At 39.7% G+C, this 20,000-nt stretch overlaps 2 protein-coding genes across 2 annotated transcripts in view; one reads left to right on the forward strand and one right to left on the reverse strand.

Annotated features, from left to right (window-relative positions):
* LOC125038469 overlaps positions 1-6,960 on the forward strand; it is a 12,326-nt gene extending 5,366 nt beyond the window's left edge. Inside the window, exon 2 of the mRNA XM_047631945.1 lies at positions 6,643-6,960. Within this exon, the coding sequence (XP_047487901.1) occupies positions 6,643-6,807 (165 nt within the window). The 3' untranslated portion in view covers positions 6,808-6,960. The remainder of the gene's footprint in view (positions 1-6,642) is intronic.
* A 4,191-nt stretch (positions 6,961-11,151) lies between these two features.
* The window catches only part of LOC125038601 (protocadherin Fat 1-like), a 22,881-nt gene continuing 14,032 nt past the window's right edge, over positions 11,152-20,000 (reverse strand). The window contains exons 9-23 of the mRNA XM_047632138.1: positions 19,902-20,000; positions 19,513-19,603; positions 19,205-19,314; positions 18,664-18,840; positions 18,367-18,507; positions 18,052-18,242; positions 17,675-17,789; positions 17,365-17,519; positions 16,893-16,955; positions 15,077-15,188; positions 14,599-14,761; positions 14,179-14,392; positions 13,769-13,813; positions 12,714-12,948; positions 11,152-12,516 (exon numbers count right to left, since the gene is read on the reverse strand). The exon at positions 19,902-20,000 is cut by the window's right edge and continues 27 nt beyond it. Of these exons, the coding sequence (XP_047488094.1) occupies positions 12,433-12,516; positions 12,714-12,948; positions 13,769-13,813; positions 14,179-14,392; positions 14,599-14,761; positions 15,077-15,188; positions 16,893-16,955; positions 17,365-17,519; positions 17,675-17,789; positions 18,052-18,242; positions 18,367-18,507; positions 18,664-18,840; positions 19,205-19,314; positions 19,513-19,603; positions 19,902-20,000 (1,995 nt within the window). The 3' untranslated portion in view covers positions 11,152-12,432. The remainder of the gene's footprint in view (positions 12,517-12,713; positions 12,949-13,768; positions 13,814-14,178; positions 14,393-14,598; positions 14,762-15,076; positions 15,189-16,892; positions 16,956-17,364; positions 17,520-17,674; positions 17,790-18,051; positions 18,243-18,366; positions 18,508-18,663; positions 18,841-19,204; positions 19,315-19,512; positions 19,604-19,901) is intronic.

Consider the following 20,000-nt stretch of genomic DNA (forward strand, 5'->3'; position numbering starts at 1 on the left):
GCTGGGCCCTTGCTGATTGTGCTTAAGAGCGTGGCTAAGCTGTGTGCTGTGCCCATGCCCCTTGTGAACCCGTGAAGGTGTTCGTGCGGGGGTCCCGTTTTCCATTGAAGCCGGTTTAGTACCATCCTCTCAGCCGTCTTGGCCAGGCAGCTGAGCAGAGAGATGGGGCGGTACTTCCCCGGCTCCTTTGGTTTTGGGACGGGAACTATGGTAGCCCTCTTCCAACTCTGGGGTAGAGTGGAAGTTTCCCAGGACTTGTTGATGAGTTGCAAGAGTGCACGCTCACCTGCTAGTCCTAGGTGGGAGATAATGGGGTACGAGATCCCATCAGAGCCCGGGGCTGTGTTGGAACTGGTTTTATAGGCTTTCCTTAGTTCCCTCAGAGAAAAGATAACGTCTGAGTTATCGGGTTCGGCTGCCCTTTCTCTGATCTGAGCGTGTCTGTCTGGCTGTAGACGCTCTTGTCTTGCCCTCAGCTCGGCTGGCAGACTGTTGCTGCTCGTTCTCGCAGAGAACTCGTGCGCCAGTCTGTTAGCCTCTGCTTGGGGGTCGTGATGGGTGCACCTCGGGGCTGAGCGGCTGGTAGCTCGCTTGACCCGTTGCCACAGCTCTGAAAGGGTGGTTTGGTGGTCGAAGGACTCACACCATTCCAGCCACTTTTCCTGCCTGACTGTTGGCAGTTTCCTTGGCATCCGTGACAGCTTCCCTTAGGAGGGATAGGTTGTCAGGGGTTCTTTGCCTTCGGAATAGTTTTCGGCACATGTTCACCCTGTGGTTGACCTCCCTGATCTCGTCATTGAAGTACCAGGCGTCTTTGTGACTTCTGGACCCAGGCCGAGTTTTGGGTATGGTCTGTGAGGCTGCTTCATTAATGGCGTTTAGCAGGCTGGCTTCGAGCACTTCCACATTTTCGCTTTGTGGGGGATTGTTGCATCTCAGACAGAGGGCCAAGGCGTTTTGAAACGCCTGCCAGTTGGCCTTGTCTGTTTTCCATCTTGGATTTGGTCTTAGGATTTTGGCTGGGCCAGCATCCATGAGGGTAGTTATAGTGCCGTAATGGTCACTTGTGACGGTCTCATCGACACACCAGCCAATCCTCCCCACCAGAGTCGCAGTGGCCAGGGTGAGGTCTAGGACCCCTCCTCTGACATGCGTTGGCTCTTGGGTGTTGAGGAGAGCGATCTCAGGGAATGTCTCTAGCACGTCAGCTATGTGATAGCCGGCCGCATCCGGTGCACGGCAGGGAGCCAGGATGGGGTGGTGTGCATTGAAGTCTCCCCCTATGATCACTCGGTCGTGTGCAGCAGAAGCACAGACCTGGCTGATGTCTAAGCTTTTACAGCGTGGCCGGCTGTACACATTGTACAGTTTGAGGGGCCCCCCGGCCAGGTGAACCTCGACGGCAAGGGATTCAACATCGTCACCACAGTGCGATGCATCGGCTATTGCGGAGCAGGGGATTGTTGCTCTCACAAGGGTGATCAAGCCTCTCTTGCCAGGTGTTCGTGGCAGTGTGAAGGCATGGTACCCTGAGAAGCGAACAGTGTCCACTGTTAATGTCTCCTGGAGCATGACAATGTCAATGTTCCTTGATCGCACTACTGCTTGGAGAAAAGCGTTCTTTGCAGAGAAGCTATTGATGTTCCACTGTAGGATGCTTAGATGGTGTGTCATGATGTTACTCAGTGATAGTTACATCAGAGACATCGTCGGAGTCTGACAACTCCATTGCGAGGTCCTCGCTGGTTGAGGGCTCCTCGTCTGTTGTCAGGCTATCCTTGGGTCCACTGGGGGGTGGAGAGCCTTTGGTAGCTGTGACTTTGGTTGGTTCGGCTTTTCTCTCAGGCTTTTTCTTGGCTGGCCTTGCTGGCCTTGCCTGGGCAAGGTCAGCGTGATCTGGCTCTGGCTGCACAGATTCAGCCTGTTTTGGCTCTGCCTGTGAAGGCATGGCCTGGTTTGGAGTGGGGAGGGGAGTCTCGTCCTGGGGTGAGGGTGAGGCTGGTTTTTCTCTAGCCAGCTTTCTTCCCTTCAGGGCTGCGACAGTCTGGGTCATTGCCGTCATGGCGACCGAAACTGCCTTCTCGGCCTCCTCACTCGACCTCCCCAGGGCTGTTGCTACTGCTGTGACAACAGCAGTTAACAGGAGAGTCATATCGTCCTCGTCAAAGAGGAGATGATCATCTGTTGGGGAGGTTTTTGTGGTGCTCTTAGAAACTTTTTTCTTTAGTTTCTTTTTCTGCACCTTTGGCATTGTCTGAAACTCCTTTTTGTTGGAGACATCCGGTGTCGGCTGGGGGGCGGCTTCCTTCCTCTTAGGAGGTCGGGGGGCCTTTTCGCTTTTGTTCCTTCCCCAGACATGGGTGCCCGGTGGGGCAGGAACAAAGTCTGATCGGTTTTGAGCAACCTCTTGTCGCCTGAGGGCCGCCTTTTTCCTGACAGAGCAAGTCAGGCTCCAGGCATGATGCTTCTTGGCACAGTTGGGACATTTGGCTGTTGTGTCCCTCTTTTCCTCTTTGTATGCCTTGAGGCATACCTCTGTGTTGTGTGCCTTGCTACAGACACCACATTTAGGCTTGGCTGTACAGTTAGCCTTGTGGTGACCGTATTTCTGGCACTTGAAACACCGAAGTGGTTCTGGCACATACGTTCGAAGGTTGTAGGTGCCCCAGTTACCCAGATCAAGGGTAGTGGTTGGGGCACCTTTCATGGTCACCAGGACTTGCCTGGTTAGGGTCTTCCCCTTCGACATTCGGGAAGCCTGCACGACCTGTGGGTGTGAAGCGATCAGCTCCACATCGTACGAGACTGAGAAGCCAAGTAGCACCATCTTGGTTCTCTTTTCCTCGGGACTTAGTGGGGAAAGACTCACTTTTCTCCCATCAGTTAGCTCCTTCGTTTCCCGGAGGAAATTTAAGGTAGCTTGATCTTTGGGCATTATGATCATGCCCTGATCTCGGGCGACCCGGATCGACAACCGGATTTTCCGTTGCAATGCCCTGACCAATTGGTAGGCATTGTCGAAGCCTTCGGGTTTAGCTGGCACTTTGAACTGGGTGAAGCGTTTAGGGGGTCCCAACTCTTCATCAGAGTCGGTATCTGGCCTCGGACGCTTCGGCCCGCCCTTTCGGCTTTCGGGCTTGTTTGAGGAGGCAGGAGCTGATGCGGCTGGTTCAGCCTGCTCTCCCCTCTCAGTCGGGGAGGCCGTCTGTGAACTCAGGGGCCTCCCTGGCTTAGCTGCTGGCCTGGAGAGGCCAGCTCGCGAGTCAAGATCTTTGACTATTCGGTGGACAGACCCATTGGCTTCGGTCTTGTCCACCTTAGCAGCAGGGGTGACAGTGTCATCCTGTGCTTGGGGCTTTCTTTTGCCACCGGAAGGCGCATATGCCTTCATGGTGACTACCGTGGTCTGGGCCTTGCGCGGTTCGTCAACTGTAAGTTCAGTCTGTGGGGGGTGTTTGATTGTTTTTTCCATGAATTGGTAAGTGCTTCATCCTCTCACGCCCCCACCCACCACGGAGTCCAACAAGGGGAAGCTGAGTGTCAGAACCAGTGTCTAACAGCAACAGGAGTGATGAGAGGATATACGCAGCCAATAGCCATTGTGACGGCACTCACGGACCATTGTGAGTGCCAATGGCGGCATGACTGCTTGACCCTAGCCTCCCGGGGGAGACCAGCCGATTGACCGTGACCGGGCCGGGATCAGGCCGCCTGTCTTGCTGGAATAGAGGACCAAAGAGGCGTGTTGCTAGCCGCAGGGCGTACTCGTTCACGGCATCGCTCAACCTCCAGGACTCCCGTCTCCACAGCGCACAAGGCTGCCACGCACGGCAAACGCGTGGGTAGGTGTAAACCCCTGGGGAGAGACCAGAGGGGATGCCCTTCCACCTACGAGACATCATTGTTTGGAGCCCTTTTGCTCAGCCCTCTGAGGCAGCCACCCAAAGGTTGCTTCACCGCAGTGAGGGAAGAGGAGTCTTGCACTTTTACCAGGCAGTTCCTTTCATCCCTCTGAAGCAACCACCCAAAGGTTGTTTCACCTCAGTGAGGAAGGAAAGGACCTGTGTCTTTTCAAAGTAGTTCCCCCTTCCCTCTAAAACAGCCACCCAAAGGCTGTTTCACCTCAGTGAGGGAAGGGAGGTTTTGCGTTCTTGTCAGGCACTTCCTTTCGTTCCCCTGAAGCAACCACCCAAAGGTTGTTTCACCTCAGTGAGGAAGGAAAGGACCTGTGTCTTTTCGAAGTAGTTCACCCTTCCCTCTAAAACAGCCACCCAAAGGCTGTTTCACCTCAGTGAGGGAAGGGAGGTTTTGCGTTCTTGCCAGGCAGTTCCTTACATTCCTCTGAAGCAACCACCCAAAGTTGTTTCACCTCAGTGAGGAAGGAAAGGACCTGTGTCTTTTCAAAGTGTTTCCCCCTTCCCTCTGAAGCAGCCATCCAAAGGCTGTTTCACCTCAGTGAGGGAAGGGGGGTTTTGTCCTTTTTGTCAGCTGGTTCCTTTCATCCCTCTGAAGCAACCATCCAAAGGTTGTTTCACCTCAGTGAGGGGGGGGCGGTACTCGAAAACCATTCCGGACGTCTAGACGGGAGCGGTCGCCTGTGTGAAGGGCAGGGCCACAAACCGACCGAGAAGCGGGGCGGCACGGGGAATGGTTACCCCGGCGGCCCCCGGCCGGCTGCGTGGCGCGAGCCCGCGACCTTTGCCGTGCCCGGGAGCTGAAACTGGGGAGCACCGACTGGCCTTTCGGCGATATTTCCCCCTTGTTTGTGGCGTTGCCGTTCGTGTTTGCTGATTATTTCTTGTCCCGATGACTGAGAGTTTCTTTTTTTGATTCTACAAGAATATCATTTTCTTTTTGTCTTGGCTTAGTGCGTCCATGCCGTGAATATTAACACACATTAACGTACACGCACACGCACAAGCACAAGCACGAGCACAAGCACAATAACACGCACAAGCACAAGCACAAGCACAAGCACACGCACACGCACACGCACACGCATACGCACACGCATACACATACACACACACACACATATCTTGAGAGAACCAAATGCACTATAGCTTGCCCACGCCAGTGTAGTTAACCAGGGAGGCAAATAAAGGCCTAAACTAACCATTACAAGCTCCCTCTCCTAACCTCTAACCAAAGGGTGTGTGATCGTCCTACAATAAGTCCGAAAGGTATACGCCAGGGAAACTCATCATACATTTGCCTCGACATATAATTTTCTCCCAATACACAAACCTTTTTCTATGATTCCATCAGTTGTCTAAATTGCTTGGAGGACTTTTAACACTTTCTTCGATAATTGGGACACTTGATGGCCTCCGATATAACACTGTGATGGGTACGAATGTTTCTTTCTTCTGAATGGGCACCATCCTTTAGCGACACAGCAAAGTAAACAAACCGTTTTCTCTTCGTCGCTTGGGAAGGAGTGGAGGAAAGAATGAAAGGGAGAGAGGGAGAGAGGGAAAGGGAGGGAGGGAGGGAGAGGGAGAGAGAGGGGGGGATAGGGAGAGAGAGGGAGAGAGAGGGAGAGAGGGAGAGAGGAAGAGAGGAAGAGAGGAAGAGAGGAAGAGAGGAAGAGAGGAAGAGAGGAAGAGAGGAAGAGAGGAAGAAAGAGAGAGAGAGAGAGAGAGAGAGAGAGAGAGAGAGAGAGAGAGAGAGAGAGAGAGAGAGAGAGAGAGAGAGAGAGAGAGAGAGAGAGTGAGAGAAAGAGAGAGAGAGAGAGAGAGAGAGAGAGAGAGAGAGAGAGAGAGAGAGAGAGAGAGAGAGAGAGAGAGAGAGAGAGAGAGAGAGAGAGAGAGAGAGAGTCAAAATCAGTCAAAAGCTTATGAAAACGTATATGCGCAATTATTCTAAAGAACGGCATAAATAAAATGGAATTATTAGAAGAAGAACATGAAATGCAAAGATATGAAAAACAGATACTGAATAATCATGCCAACTAGTGCGCAGTAACACACGAGCTAGTTAACAATCGCAGTGGTGAGGTATGCGGTCAGTTTTACTAATTCTATTATACGCACTAAGTCATGATCTCTAGTTTAACCATTATCATAATGTTTATTATTATTATTATTGTTATCATTATTATTACTTTTATCATTATTGTTATTACTTTTATTATTATTATTATCGTTATTATTATTATTATTATTATTATTATTATTATTATTATTATTATTATTATTATTATTATTATCATTATTATTATTATTATAATTAATATTATTATTATTGTTATCGTTATTATTATTACTGTTATCTTTAATATTATTATAGTTGTTATTATTACTATTAATATTGTTATTGTTATCGTGGTTGTTATCATTACCATTACCTTTATTACTATCATCATCATCATCATCATCATCATTATCATCATCATCATCATCATCATCATCATCATCATCATCATCATCATCATCATCATCATCATCATCATCATCATCATCATCATCATCATCATCATCATCATCATCACCACCACCACCACCACCACCACCACCACGTGGCACCACCATCAACATCAACTTCAATCTTATCCTTATCCACCTCACTATTCTTATTTATTTATTTATCTATTATTATTATCATTATTATTTTTCATTCACACGGCATTTTCCTCGCTAGGTGACCCTCGACTATCCCTTATCGGTAAGGAGGAACAAGATGAGCGCGCGCCCATCCTCTCCTGTGGCTGACCGAATTATCATAATGGCGAGGACTTACCTGATTCCTATGGTCATCATCCTCTTCAATTGCATCTACTGGGGCATCATATTTGGCACCGAATAATTACCGATCTCTGTCACCCGCGACTGATTAGCGTAATTTCACACGTAAGGGTGAGCAACGAATTTTATCTAGGAACCCTGTCTATATAAAACTTCAATGCATGTTGTTTTTTCCACATTCACTGTGTGTAGACGGAGAAATAAAATTTATATATAGACGTATATGTGTGTATTATTGGGTCATTTATTTATATTTACTTTTTCAGTGATGTTTAGGGAAACACTTATTAAAATCTAAAGTGTTTACGATAAAAGGAGTTTACGATAAAAAGCTTTGATAGTGTTTTCTAGAGGATACTACTGCTAGGTTCTCGTGAAGTATACTTTTGTAGTTTTTTACCTTCTCTAAGAAAAAAAAAATAATGAAGAGAAAACAAAAATTTCTGTAATGCTGCTTCTTTTTAGTTATTACCATAGCTACAGCCAGGTACGTCTACAGCATTTCATGAAGGCGGGGAATGGATGGAAAAATACCAGGAACTTTACCGGTTTTTAGAATGCAGGGAAATAGAGTAAACATTGTGCGGTAGACGAAGAAAGAACTGAATGGGAGTGGATCCTTTTAAATTGTTTTCATATTTTCCCTCCAAAGAAAGAAGTTAAATTCACCCGTCCCCTTGGCCAGATTCATCATATTCTACATAATTTCGTACAACACGATCATCTTCGTGAATAATATTTTCTAAGGAAATGTTTCCAGAAATCGGCATCGAAGTCACCCAAAAGGGAGTCGGTGCCAAAGATCTATAGAAGTATACTTACATAGACATTGATCGGTGCATGAAAGCTTGTTTAATGATCGAGTCGCTTGTGAGTAATTATTTCATCGTCGGGTAGGATAGTTATGGCGGAAATGTCTCCCATTGTACCTACTCTAACATGTGTAATTCCATTTGTTGGCGCAGATGCTTCAGGGCTTTGGATGGCGTCAAAGTTTTTGGACAAAAATGAAGCATAGCAGGAGACTGGAAGAATCAACAATGCCATTTACATTCAGTAGTCCATGTAAACATTCTCAGATTTTGCATGACAAAGCAGAATTTTTGAGGCTTAGGAGGTCATTACACCTCCTCCTGCCAGTAGTAAGGACCTTTCAGACATCCTTTCCATAAATACATAAAATGTGACTCCCATGTAACATTTCTCACTCACTGGTATTGTTTTTCTTGATGACATGGTGTTTTGCACTGTTCTTAAGTCCCTACTCTTTGTGACTAGCTTTGCAATGACGAACATCAAAGACTGTGAAGAAAGCTGCTATAGGCTGGCTGAACCAGTGAAGTATACCTACTTTCCAAAGTCATTTTAGTGAAGGAGCGCCTCTTGGAAACAGGCAAACTTTTAGATCTGTTTTGTTTTCAACATCGTTTAAGACTTTGCCATAATAAAAAGGCTTAGTTGTAGCTTAAAATAAAACAAAGCAAACATAATTACATGTTTTATTACTAACATATTCATACAGTATTTTCATTCAGGCATAATAGAGGCATGTTAATAAATTACAGTGGAAGAATATTTCATCACTAGACATAAAATAATCATATATACAAAAATAGATTGCACATAGCCAACCATTTGCAGTCTATTTATAACTTTTTTCCTTATATATATATTTATATGTATATACAAAAGATCTACCATATGTCTATATTTTACTCTAGGTTTTGGTCTCTTAAAGGAAGCACCTGTAGCTGTATTTTATGAACATAATTCAGTATTCAAAGATACACATTCTCAACTTGAGTAAATGAATGTTGTGGAAAAATTGATGATGAGAGGCAAAAGACAATAAAAGTGAATAAAAATACAAAAAGGGTGACATGTGTACAAAGTTGATATGAAAAACAGCCACAAGAAATAGACTATGGTGTAATGAGTCAGACTGGAGTCCTCATCAGATGACAAAATGACGGTGGATTAAGATTCATCTTGTTTGGTCTTATCCCCCGATGCAAGGAGTCAAGATTTACTGTTCCTTTCTTATTACATCTTTCATTTTCAGAACAACAATGTTCACTTCAAATCTATGAAAGACTTCTGACTAAATTGAAGCTGGTGAATAATAACAATCTCCATATGAAAAATGCAGACAATTAAATGGCTGAATAGCTATGATCTTATGGCAAATGCAGAGAATATCACAAACAGAAGTATTATATATGAGATGAAGTAAATATAAAGAAAAGGATTCCTGGCAGATCACTTGCCTGGCAGTCTTTCCTGGCTAATAAATCCACACCTATTAAGGAAGGAAGCCGATGCTTGGAATTAGGGGATGAAATTCACTTAATGTATAAGGTATGGGTAATAACAATGGTAAATTTATGTAATATGTCCTTCTTAAACCTTCTCAAATCACTCAGTGCCTTATCGACCAAAACTACCATATATGCCATTACTACCAAAGATATAAAATAGGTCTAAGCATATTATGCTCTGGCATAAAGACGCATTTGTGGTGGGTTGCAACAGAACTGCAGCTGTAAACTGTGTTCCCAGTAAGACAGAGACAAATGACAATTCCAAAGATTGTTAGACGTGCTGTGAGAATCCCTCTGAGAACATCATAAGTCCTGTACATGCCATTACTTTGTTTTTAAAGTGACACCGCATGGTTATGAGCACCTAATGTAAATTTTGGTTTAAATAAATGTTAAGATTATTTTGAAAAATAAAGATATGTGTGTGTGTGTGTGTGTGTGTGTGTGTGTGTGTGTGTGTGTGTGTGTGTGTGTGTGTGTGTGTGTGTGTGTGTGTGTGTGTGTGTGTGTGTATGTGTAAAAACATACACACACACACACACAATATATATATATATATATATATATATATATATATATATATATATTTATTTATTAACATATCCACATACACACACACATATATATTTACATATACGTATGTACTCATACACACATAGATATGACAGTACATTCATGATGTATGTGTTACAACATATATAATCAAATGCCAGTGAATATTATTGACAGGTACCCACAATGACAATAAACAGTCAGTTGAGACTAAGCAAATTGATGCATTTATATAATCAAATTTTTCTGACATTAGGAGTATATACATGGTAGTTTTGTGCACATAAAATGCATCTAAAAACACAAACCATTATTTCTGAATTTAGTTAACTACAGTCATTTTTATAAACCATATCTCCAGAGATGCTATACAATTTGGATGCTATATATTTCACTGGTTCTTCAAAGTACTAATGTAAAGACAAACAAAATTATAAATTGAAGTATGAATCATTAGTACAGTATACCACAATGTATAACTATACAAACATTAATACAAAATAAAAGTTGGTCCCATATCAAAATGGTTGGGGCAATGTCCATACAGGAACATATACTGTACTGTGGGTCAATGTGGTATGGTGGCTGTTTCCTTTCTGCCTTGACCCCAGCTCAATCACAACAGATTCAACTAGGAGGGGTGTGTGGGTGTGGACCTGAGACTGCAATTGCAAAGCCAGCACTGACCTTTATCATCTTAGACAGAAAGCATACCAATACATTACTTGACTTTCAGATGGATAATCTTGTTATTTCATAGAGTGGAACATATATTAGACAACATATTGAAAAATAACATCTCTATAACCTTTGTGACATATTAACACCAAGAGGACACGGTTCATGACACCTAACACAATGACACCCAGCTTAACTATGGTAAAACACATCACTAACCAAACCTTCTCAAATATAAACTTGGTAATTTTTATGTATCCACAGAAAATATTGTTACTAGGCTACTAGTTACCCTATTATCACACTGGTGAGTTATTTGCACTTTGCAAGAATAATGCTTAATAGTGCTTTATGATATGGATGTAAAAACACCAACATTATGTGGGAATGCACTTCATTTGAACTTCCATCATATTTACTCAGGTATACTGCCAAAAGTTGACTTTATGGTTCCTATGAAAAAATAGGAGGTTGTTCTATTATTATCAAAGAATAAGAGTTTCCTTGAATATAAGCAATATAGCTATAATTTTTCTCAAGGCTGCAAAAAAGGCCTTGATAATCCTCATATCTCACAGTGAATCAAAATGCAAACATAATTACAGACATATTTTCACAGTCAGTGTTTCACAGTGTTTCTTACTATATCACAATAAGGCTGACTGAAGAACTGTGTATGGTGTGTATATGTATATGTATATGTATATGTATATGTATATGTATATGTATATGTATATGTATATGTATATGTGTGTGTATGTATGTATGTATGTATGTATGTATGTATGTATGTATGTATGTATGTATGTATGTATGTATGTATGTATATGTGTGTGTGTGTGTGTGTGTGTGTGTGTGTGTGTGTGTGTGTGTGTGTGTGTGTGTGTGTGTGTGTGTGTGTGTGTGTGTGTGTGTGTGTATGTGTGTGTGTGTGTGTATAGCACTAGGATAGTTTTTTTTCTTCAAATATTTGTAGAAAGAACTGAAATGGCAAGAAAGAGGTAATACTAAACATCTCTTGTGCACATCTACAATGCATTTCAAAGACTTTTCACAAGCATGAAGTTAGTGTACTATACAATTATACCTGCTGAAATATGTGCTACAAGTAGGGATTCTGAGATGGTTTGGCCCCTTGGATCAAAAAAGGAAGTTATACAGTATAATAAGCCCTGTAACATGTTCTGGATTGCATGAAATCAGCCTTGTTTAAGAGTAATAAAGAATTACCAACAATGCTGTCATCATTTAGAAACTGCTGAACATATGTGATGCAAAATCACAAATACACAATAATCAGCTGTACTGGTGAATTCAAAACAACAGACAGATTGCAAAAGCAGATTTACTGCTAGGGTAGTTTGCAGATACAAATACTGTACTGCTTACAAAACAATGCAATGGATGACAGCACAAAAGACATGGTGCATGAAAAAAGTACATGACACAAGAAAGTTACAAGCATTAGTAAATGATACATTTAACACATGGCTTAAGGAGCAAATTGCAACCCTAGGATTGCCAGGAACTATTTAAAATGATGATACTCATCACTTTTAAGTATTTAGGTCCATAGCCAAATTTAATGTGTTTTTTCATACATTTACAAAACCAAACACAGAGTCCTGTTTCATCTTCATTATTTGCTTAAATGTTTTTCTCATATATACACACATTTTCTATGTATGCTTTCCTATGAAAACATATTACCTTGGCCAAAAGATACCATGGTCACTGGCATTTTATATGAATAACACACTCCACTGTGTTTTCTGGGATGACAAATTATATCTATCTGATTCTGATTTTTCAAGGCATCTGAAAATATAATGCTCTGATAATGCACCAGAATATAATATCTGTCTATGTCTGACACAACTAGTCCATCATTCTAGTAAACTTATTCCACTTATACAACCATGTAAGGCAAAGATTACAGGCTCGTTAAGTGTTTCTTCTGGAGCTTACACTGGTGGGTCCATATCACTGGGCTCCCTAAATGCACATATATCATTCAGGTCCATAGTACACAGATTTATAATATTGAAGTCCATAACACACAGATTATCAGATTGAGGAGCCTTTGCATCAGGCTCTCAGGAAGACATTCACGAGAGGTGACTTCATTTACAATCTTAGAAGTAGACGGTGAGATTTGGAGTGTCCGAGACAGATGACTGAGGCATCGGAGTGACACTGACTTCAGGATCCAACTCCGTCTGAAAAATTAATGATTATTTGTATATAGACATTAATAAAAATAATTATAATAAAAATATATTGTAATTCCAGAGGTAAAATATTCTCAAACAACAGTGATAATTCCCAGCTTATTTTCTTATGCATCTGTGAATTTGACATTTTCAAAAGAATTTTCAGTATTCTACAGTTTGCCATTCTCATAATTTCAACATACCTTATTGCTGAGTTCATCTTCCCAGGATAACTTCTTTACTCTCTTTGGAATGGACCCATGAGGCCACGCAATTTTGGTAGGTAGCGAGTCCAGTGATACAGTGGACAGGCCTCCCGGGGACGACTGTTCAGGGAAGGGCGTGTTGGCTGGGGGTGGGGGAGGAGTGGGTGCGGGACCAACTTTGTTGCTATGGGGGAGACCACCAAGAGCCCGGGCTGACCCAATTGGAGATGGACTGTGAAATAAAAATAGAAACATTAATATTAATCATATAAGATACAGGTTAAATTTCCTTGCTAAATATCCCTACTTTTTAATGGGTAAAGTTATGTTCCAGGTGCTATTGTAGAGTAGTAGAAAAACTCATGATAATAATATTCTATATCATTTTGCATGTTTCTTTTTAACAAAATAAAAAATTACCTGAATTTAAATTTATTGAATTTATTACAAATTTTCCATTCATGTATATCACTTTTACCCCAGAATGTATTTTCCTAGGAAGAATGAATATATATATATATATATATATATATATATATATATATATATATATATATATATATCAAGAAATCTCCATAGCCATAAAAGATCAATATAGATCAACAACAAAAATTAGTGTTATGCATAATTTTAAAACACTGGACATTTCCATACTGCAATTAAAGGTATTGTGATGGGAAGCACATTATGAACTGAATAAAAAAAGGATTTCATTAATCTTTACATGTTTTGATTGCTATTGTTTTGCTAGTTTTGCAGCTATCTATCTTAATTTTGAATTTATATTACAATTATCTTTCAGCTTATTTGCATTATGTTTGAGAAGCTATTGAAGAAAGCATGCAACCCTCAAGTTCTTATTAAGTGTGTCACAATCCTTATCCAAGATGCATAAATCATAATTACAGTAATTAAAACTTTCCAATGTCCTCAAAATAAGTTTTATATATATATATATATATATATATATATATATATATATATATATATATATATATATAAATATATAAATAAATCACTGCCCAATGCCATCACTTGAACATCTAGCTTACCTCATCCCAATAGAACTCCTTCCTCCTATACTCAATGTAGAGGATCTAAAACAAAAAGTTTTACCACATCACATCAAATGGCTAGAAAGCAATACCAAAGCAATATGTCTAAGCAGTGCAAAAGCCACAAATACATTACAAGGCATGGAAATCGACAAAACAATCTACTGTGTTCGGCAGAAAAACCCACTATACACCTATTTTTTCATACTCCTCCTCTCTTGACTATTTTGTGAATAGTGGATTAATTCTGCCATCACTATATATACACAAAAACTACCAATTTAGCAGAAAGCAATGGATAGATTTAGTCTACTATTAATAGTAAGCTAATATTAATGGTTTAAGGATTATTATTCTCAGTTCATCTTAAGCTTTTCCTTAGTTAAGGGATGTGCAGCTTTTCGTACCTGATCTGTGGGTCTAGACTATCATTTAACGAAGCTGTTGAAGCTGTAGTTGAGTGGGATCTGACAGTCCCATTTAGAGAATGGCCGTCAAGTCCATGCGGGTGGTCTGAAGTGTTTGATGAAGCCGCAGGTAAAGAACCATTGGCCAGGGGGTTCTTCAGATAGCGGCGACTTCCGTGGGCAGAGCCACCGCCAACATTTGAACGAACTGAAACTAAAGAATTTGAAATAATTAGTAAATGGATATCCAGAAATAATATGATGTTGCTCACTATAATAGTTATATGAAAATGACAATTCAAGCATGTAAAGCTTAGTATGAAAATCTAAAGATTCTGAGGCTATTTAATTATCTTAAGACATAAAAACAACATCTAACTTCCTTCATAGTCTAAGCTTTCAACTGTCACTCATACTTACTTGTGCTGGCTCTAACACTGCCACCACCTCCATAATTATTGTTATTAGTGTGAGCATTATTGTTATTGACGTGATCATTTGACGTTGGTTGCTCAATCCCAGCCAATGCTCCAGTTGGCATGGGACTGCCAATGGGGGTCATCTGTCTCCCATTTCCTTGCATCTGGAAGAAAATTAGTTTGTTTTTACAATACAGGCTTAGAGAATACTGGTTGCAAGGTTGAGAAAATCATTTCACATACAAATCAGATCTACTTCACTATGCAATTAGCAATAAATTCTTGGAAACTATAACGTTTTTCTTAGTTACTGTATCTAATTAAATTAGGATATAAAGAACTGTCACTTCTAAGGCAATGAGAAAGAGGAAAGAGGAGAGAGGAGAGTGAGAGAAGATTATTTGACAGCACATGAAATTGTACATGCTTTTACAAAACTTGCCAGAGGGATAAGCATGTAACAACCAGTCTTTCATTACCTGGTGATTGAGAGGTGAGAGAGGGTCCAGTTTGGTGTGAGGAACATTATTTGTCACAATCTGGCTCATCTTGGTTGGTAACGCTGCATCGTTGTCATCTCGGTATTTTTTACTGTTTGGGAAAAAAAGGAAAATCTTAATTCACAATTTTTATAACAATTCTTGTTTTTTTTTGTACTGATTTTGGTTTGTTATTCTATAAGGACTTGATATTATGCAAAAATACTTCACAAGGACAAAATACATATCACATTTGTTTTGCAAAAGTACCATTTTATCTCATATACAATAAGGTGGCACAAACTGAGCTAAGAATCACATCCATCAATTCATTACAATCCACACTGATTTCATCTCTAATCACATAATATGACAGATAATAGAAATCACACTCCATTCCAAAACCAATCTTGAAAACACAGTATGTGAAATGTGCGTATTCTAATGCTATTACCTGTACTACTTTTCATCTTTGCATTTCTAATTAAAAGTTGAAAGTAAAAAGTGATGAGACTCGATTCACAAGCGAGAGTTTAATGTGCAGGAGGGGGTGTCATGTGGTATAAGGGAAGTTCATGGAAAGTAAATGAATTCTTGACTTTAGCAGAGTGACAGAAGTTGTTAAGGATATGGCTGGAATAAACACTTTGTAAAAGTGGAACTAATGGCAGAAATGTAAAATAAAAATCTGTGCGACATCAAAGTGCTTTTGGCAAAAGCTCCATAAGAATTTACCTTTTTCTGAGAAGAGTCAGTATATCAAAGACAGTCATTCAGATTATTGAAATTTCCAGATTATTAAATTTTGCCTCTTCAAATAAAAGCATCGAATATCATAATTTCCATCATAAACATAAATTTTGGGCCTCAATGAATGATCTAATATAGTTAAAAGTAAAAATGAAGTTTGGTCATGCTTCAAAGCACATCAGAACATGGCAATCTCTGTTTCATTCCCAGCCAAAATATCAATGCAAAAATACCTACCTGAGAGGACATAAACACACACACACGCACACAAAAACCCACATACAGGATCATTATTGTAGACATCACTGATTAATTATAAGAACAGATCTTTGTCTTTTAATAATTTGTTTCTTCAGGTGCAACTGAGCTTATATACTCGGGATGCAAAAGAATAATTGCTGATTTGAATGCATGAGTATTCATCTTTTTTAGTGGATATAAATTAATGCAAAGTTATGACATGACAATAATTTACTATGCTGACATGACAAATCACATATATAAGTATAGACAATAAACAGCATAAAACCTTACTGATTAAATTATCAGAAATATTGGTTTCTAAAAAAATACTGCCAAAATAATATCTTACATGGCAGAGTCACTTTGTTTATACAAGGTAATGAGTGAAAAAAACACCATATCAGTCCTAATCGACATGCATGTGGCAATCTTTATAAATCGGTGATATATAGCTTCCTTTCATACCTGCTAAGATTTCCAACCAAAGTCATAGCAGTGATGAAATCCCCAACTCCCAAAGATGTCCTGAATATGCAAATATGTTCTTTTTACTAACTGCAGGCTGCTACAAATAAAGAAATGTCCTATTTTTTTTTTAGAATGAGTGTTTTGCAGCCAAAGAAGACAATAGGACACAACTTTATAACTTTATAATTAGGGAAAAGATAATCAGGTGATTAAAGTTATAAGAATAAATGTTTCTTCTAATTCTGCTACGATAGAAAAAAAAAAATTAGAATCATCATATATAGAAGTATTTCCAGTGCAAAAGTAGTCCCCAATGTGCTTGTCATGTTCACAAACTGTGCAAAAATGCACTTACACAGAGCCTACATTCCTCATTTTGGTAGGCAGAGCTGCATTGGGATCATCTGCATATTTCTTGCTGCAAGAAATATTTCCTGGTTACCACTGTCATTTGTACATTTTACAAATAACCAGGAGTTGATGAAGAATTCTAGATTTCTTTGGGGATTTTGGACAAATGTTTGTTAATGGCTTGTATATACTTTCTGTGTTCAGAAGCCTTGATAATAATTGGATCACTGTGAATTTATGTAGTCTTACATTTCAAGGACCACTCAGTACTGGTACTTTCCTGTAGTTAGGCAATTCTGTTCAAATTTGAACAGTTACTCATTTGATTGCATAAAATAAATATATGGTTTTCACCACATAACGTAAAAATAAACTTTAGATCAAAATAAAAAAGCAGATTAAAACCTTTATAAATAAGCTGCAGTAAGAATTGAAAAAAGTCTAATGATTTTCATCTATTGCACTCCAAAACTTACTTTTTGTGGATGTATATTGCAAGGCAGATGATCACAAGGACAAAGACCCCAAGCAGAGCACCAAAAATGACCATGAGGAGGAAGCTTGAGGTGGCACCAAGGGGTGACGACTTGACCATGCCAGCGGGAAAATTGATGGTCACTGGGGCAGATGCCTGAAAGGGAGATTAGGTAAATATATTCACATCTTTACATTTTCCACTTTACTTTATATAAATATTTAGTGAGAATTAGACACTATGCTGTCATTTCTCTGTTGAAAGGTAAATGTACAGACCTAACCAAAGGACACACATCGTTTTTGACTTACCATCCTTGGGGGAGAACCAGAGTCCTTTGCCTGAATAACAATGTGGGCTTCTGTAGAGTTGAGTGTTGTAAGGTCTCTCACCCTCAGTTCCCCATCACTTGAGATGGCAAACATTCTGGAAAAGAATATATCATAGTCAACACAGTTTTCTTATTTTTGGCAAGAGCACTCTCCTTTATACTTTTCATTGACATTTTAGTTCAATTTTTTTTTTCAGACTCAAAGGTCTAAGATAATAGTACATATTGATTTTACATAAAATGATATGTAGCTATATAAAGACTCCCAACCGCATTATATGAAACACTTATTCCATATTATTATGAAATGCATATATCTTAGGCTTCTTTTTTTCTCAGCCAGAGAAAGCAATTTACCTTGCATCCTCCCCCATAACAGTGAGAGTGATTTGGTCCCCACGGTCACCATCTGCAACTTCTATGGTGCCCACAGCATCCCCTGGTCTAAGAGTGGTGGATGTAACGTAAAACTCATACTGTGGGTAACGGAATCGTGGATCCCAGTCGTTCACATTGAGAACTTGTACTCTCAATGTTGCAGTATCATTCTGTAGAAATTGATACAATTGTGGATTTCTATGTAAAGATATATAGTCTTAAACAAAACATGTAAATAAAATATAAGTTATAGTTTCCAAAAATCTAGCACAACACATATTATCTTCTACTTACAAACTCTCCATCTGAGACATAAATAAGCAGATTGTATTCTTGCTTTAATTCATAGTCAAGTTCAAACTCAAGAATGATCTGACCAGATGATGAGATACCAAATACCCCATCACCATTCCTTTCCAGTCTGAAACGGATATTCTGCAAGAGATGCACACAATGAGTAAGTTGCAATAATAGGTATAAATATCAACTATCTTTTCATGATCATCTTTTCAAATGTTAACCTATTTAAAAACATCTTTTAACTAAATTCAGGTATGATCAGCTCACATGTAGGTTTTTTCTTTTACTTACCGAATCAAGGTTCTTATTTATTATAGTAGGAGCAATGAGAGAGTGTTTTGGTAAGTTTTCCAAAACTGTTGCTACATAATCTCGCTGGACAAACTGAAGTTGCGTTGAATAGTATCCCCTTCTGGACAAGGTCACTGTTGTCAGGGCATAGCGATCAGGGTTGTCAACTTGTGTAGCCTGAGAATAGCAGAGAATATGTTAGCTAAGTACTTAGGCATTGGCATGTCAATCCTGAATGTGGATACAGTAACCAACTCTCTATTATGTTCAGTATTTTCTGTATACTTTCTAGGTGTAGATTTTATTATAGTATTTTGTATCAATGAAAACATATATACTTTTGACACTACAACAAAAAATAATCTCACTTGCAATGGCCTTTAATAAAAAATGAGTGCATATCATCAGGTTCAATCTATCAACAAGAATATTGATGCAAAAACATGTCAAATTCGAAAATCTATTCTTCCACTGAAAGTAATAAATCTACTGTCAAATAAATATCAAGATAGATGTAACAGTCTTAAGTATTATCACATACCCTGACAACAAGTGTGGCTGGCTGGTGGAGCTGATCATCAGGCAAGTTCATGGAGAGAGAAACCTCCCCTGTTTTGGGATCAATTTTGAAATACCTTGAAGCTTCCTCATCTGTACAGGAGATAAAGAGTTTTTACTTACATGACACTGGTGCTGTCTCAAAGGCCTTCTCAAAGATATATATATGATCACATCAGCTCTGCTAGTATCAAATATAATCCAGGTTTTACTTTGTGTAAATTACAACTATGTTTTTTACTTGTGTGAAGAATACAACATTTATGAATATAGATGTATTATAGCACTAACCTCTACTGAAGGAGTAAGTAACCTCTGCCATGATACCTGCATCCCTGTCCACAGCACTGACTGTCTCTGGCTGCACCTCAATGGGTGTACCCTGCAGTAAGAAGGTTAGTATTAAGATCTCAGTTTAGTTACCTTAGCTCAGCCTCAAACACATTGACAGCTAGAACATATAAAGAAGTGGATTCAGGTTGTCCATTTATCACCATAACCATCATAATGATGCATGTCAAAAAGTATATTTTGCTACTAAATAAAGTTTTAATGGCAAGTCTGTCTTTGGGAATGAGAACCTTGAATCTATGATATATTTATTTAATCTACTGAAACAGAATATCTAACACGTTTCTGCTGTAGTTTAAAATTGTATAACTAGACTGAGAGAGACTGACCTTAACTGGGTTGTCTGGGATCACAGCCATATAATGATCCCTGGCAAAGGCTGGATTCTGGTCATCAGCATCTTGGACTTGAATGGTGACTACTGTGCT

This window comes from Penaeus chinensis, chromosome 25 (assembly GCF_019202785.1).
Source record: "Penaeus chinensis breed Huanghai No. 1 chromosome 25, ASM1920278v2, whole genome shotgun sequence".
NCBI classification, from domain to species: domain Eukaryota; kingdom Metazoa; phylum Arthropoda; class Malacostraca; order Decapoda; family Penaeidae; genus Penaeus; species Penaeus chinensis.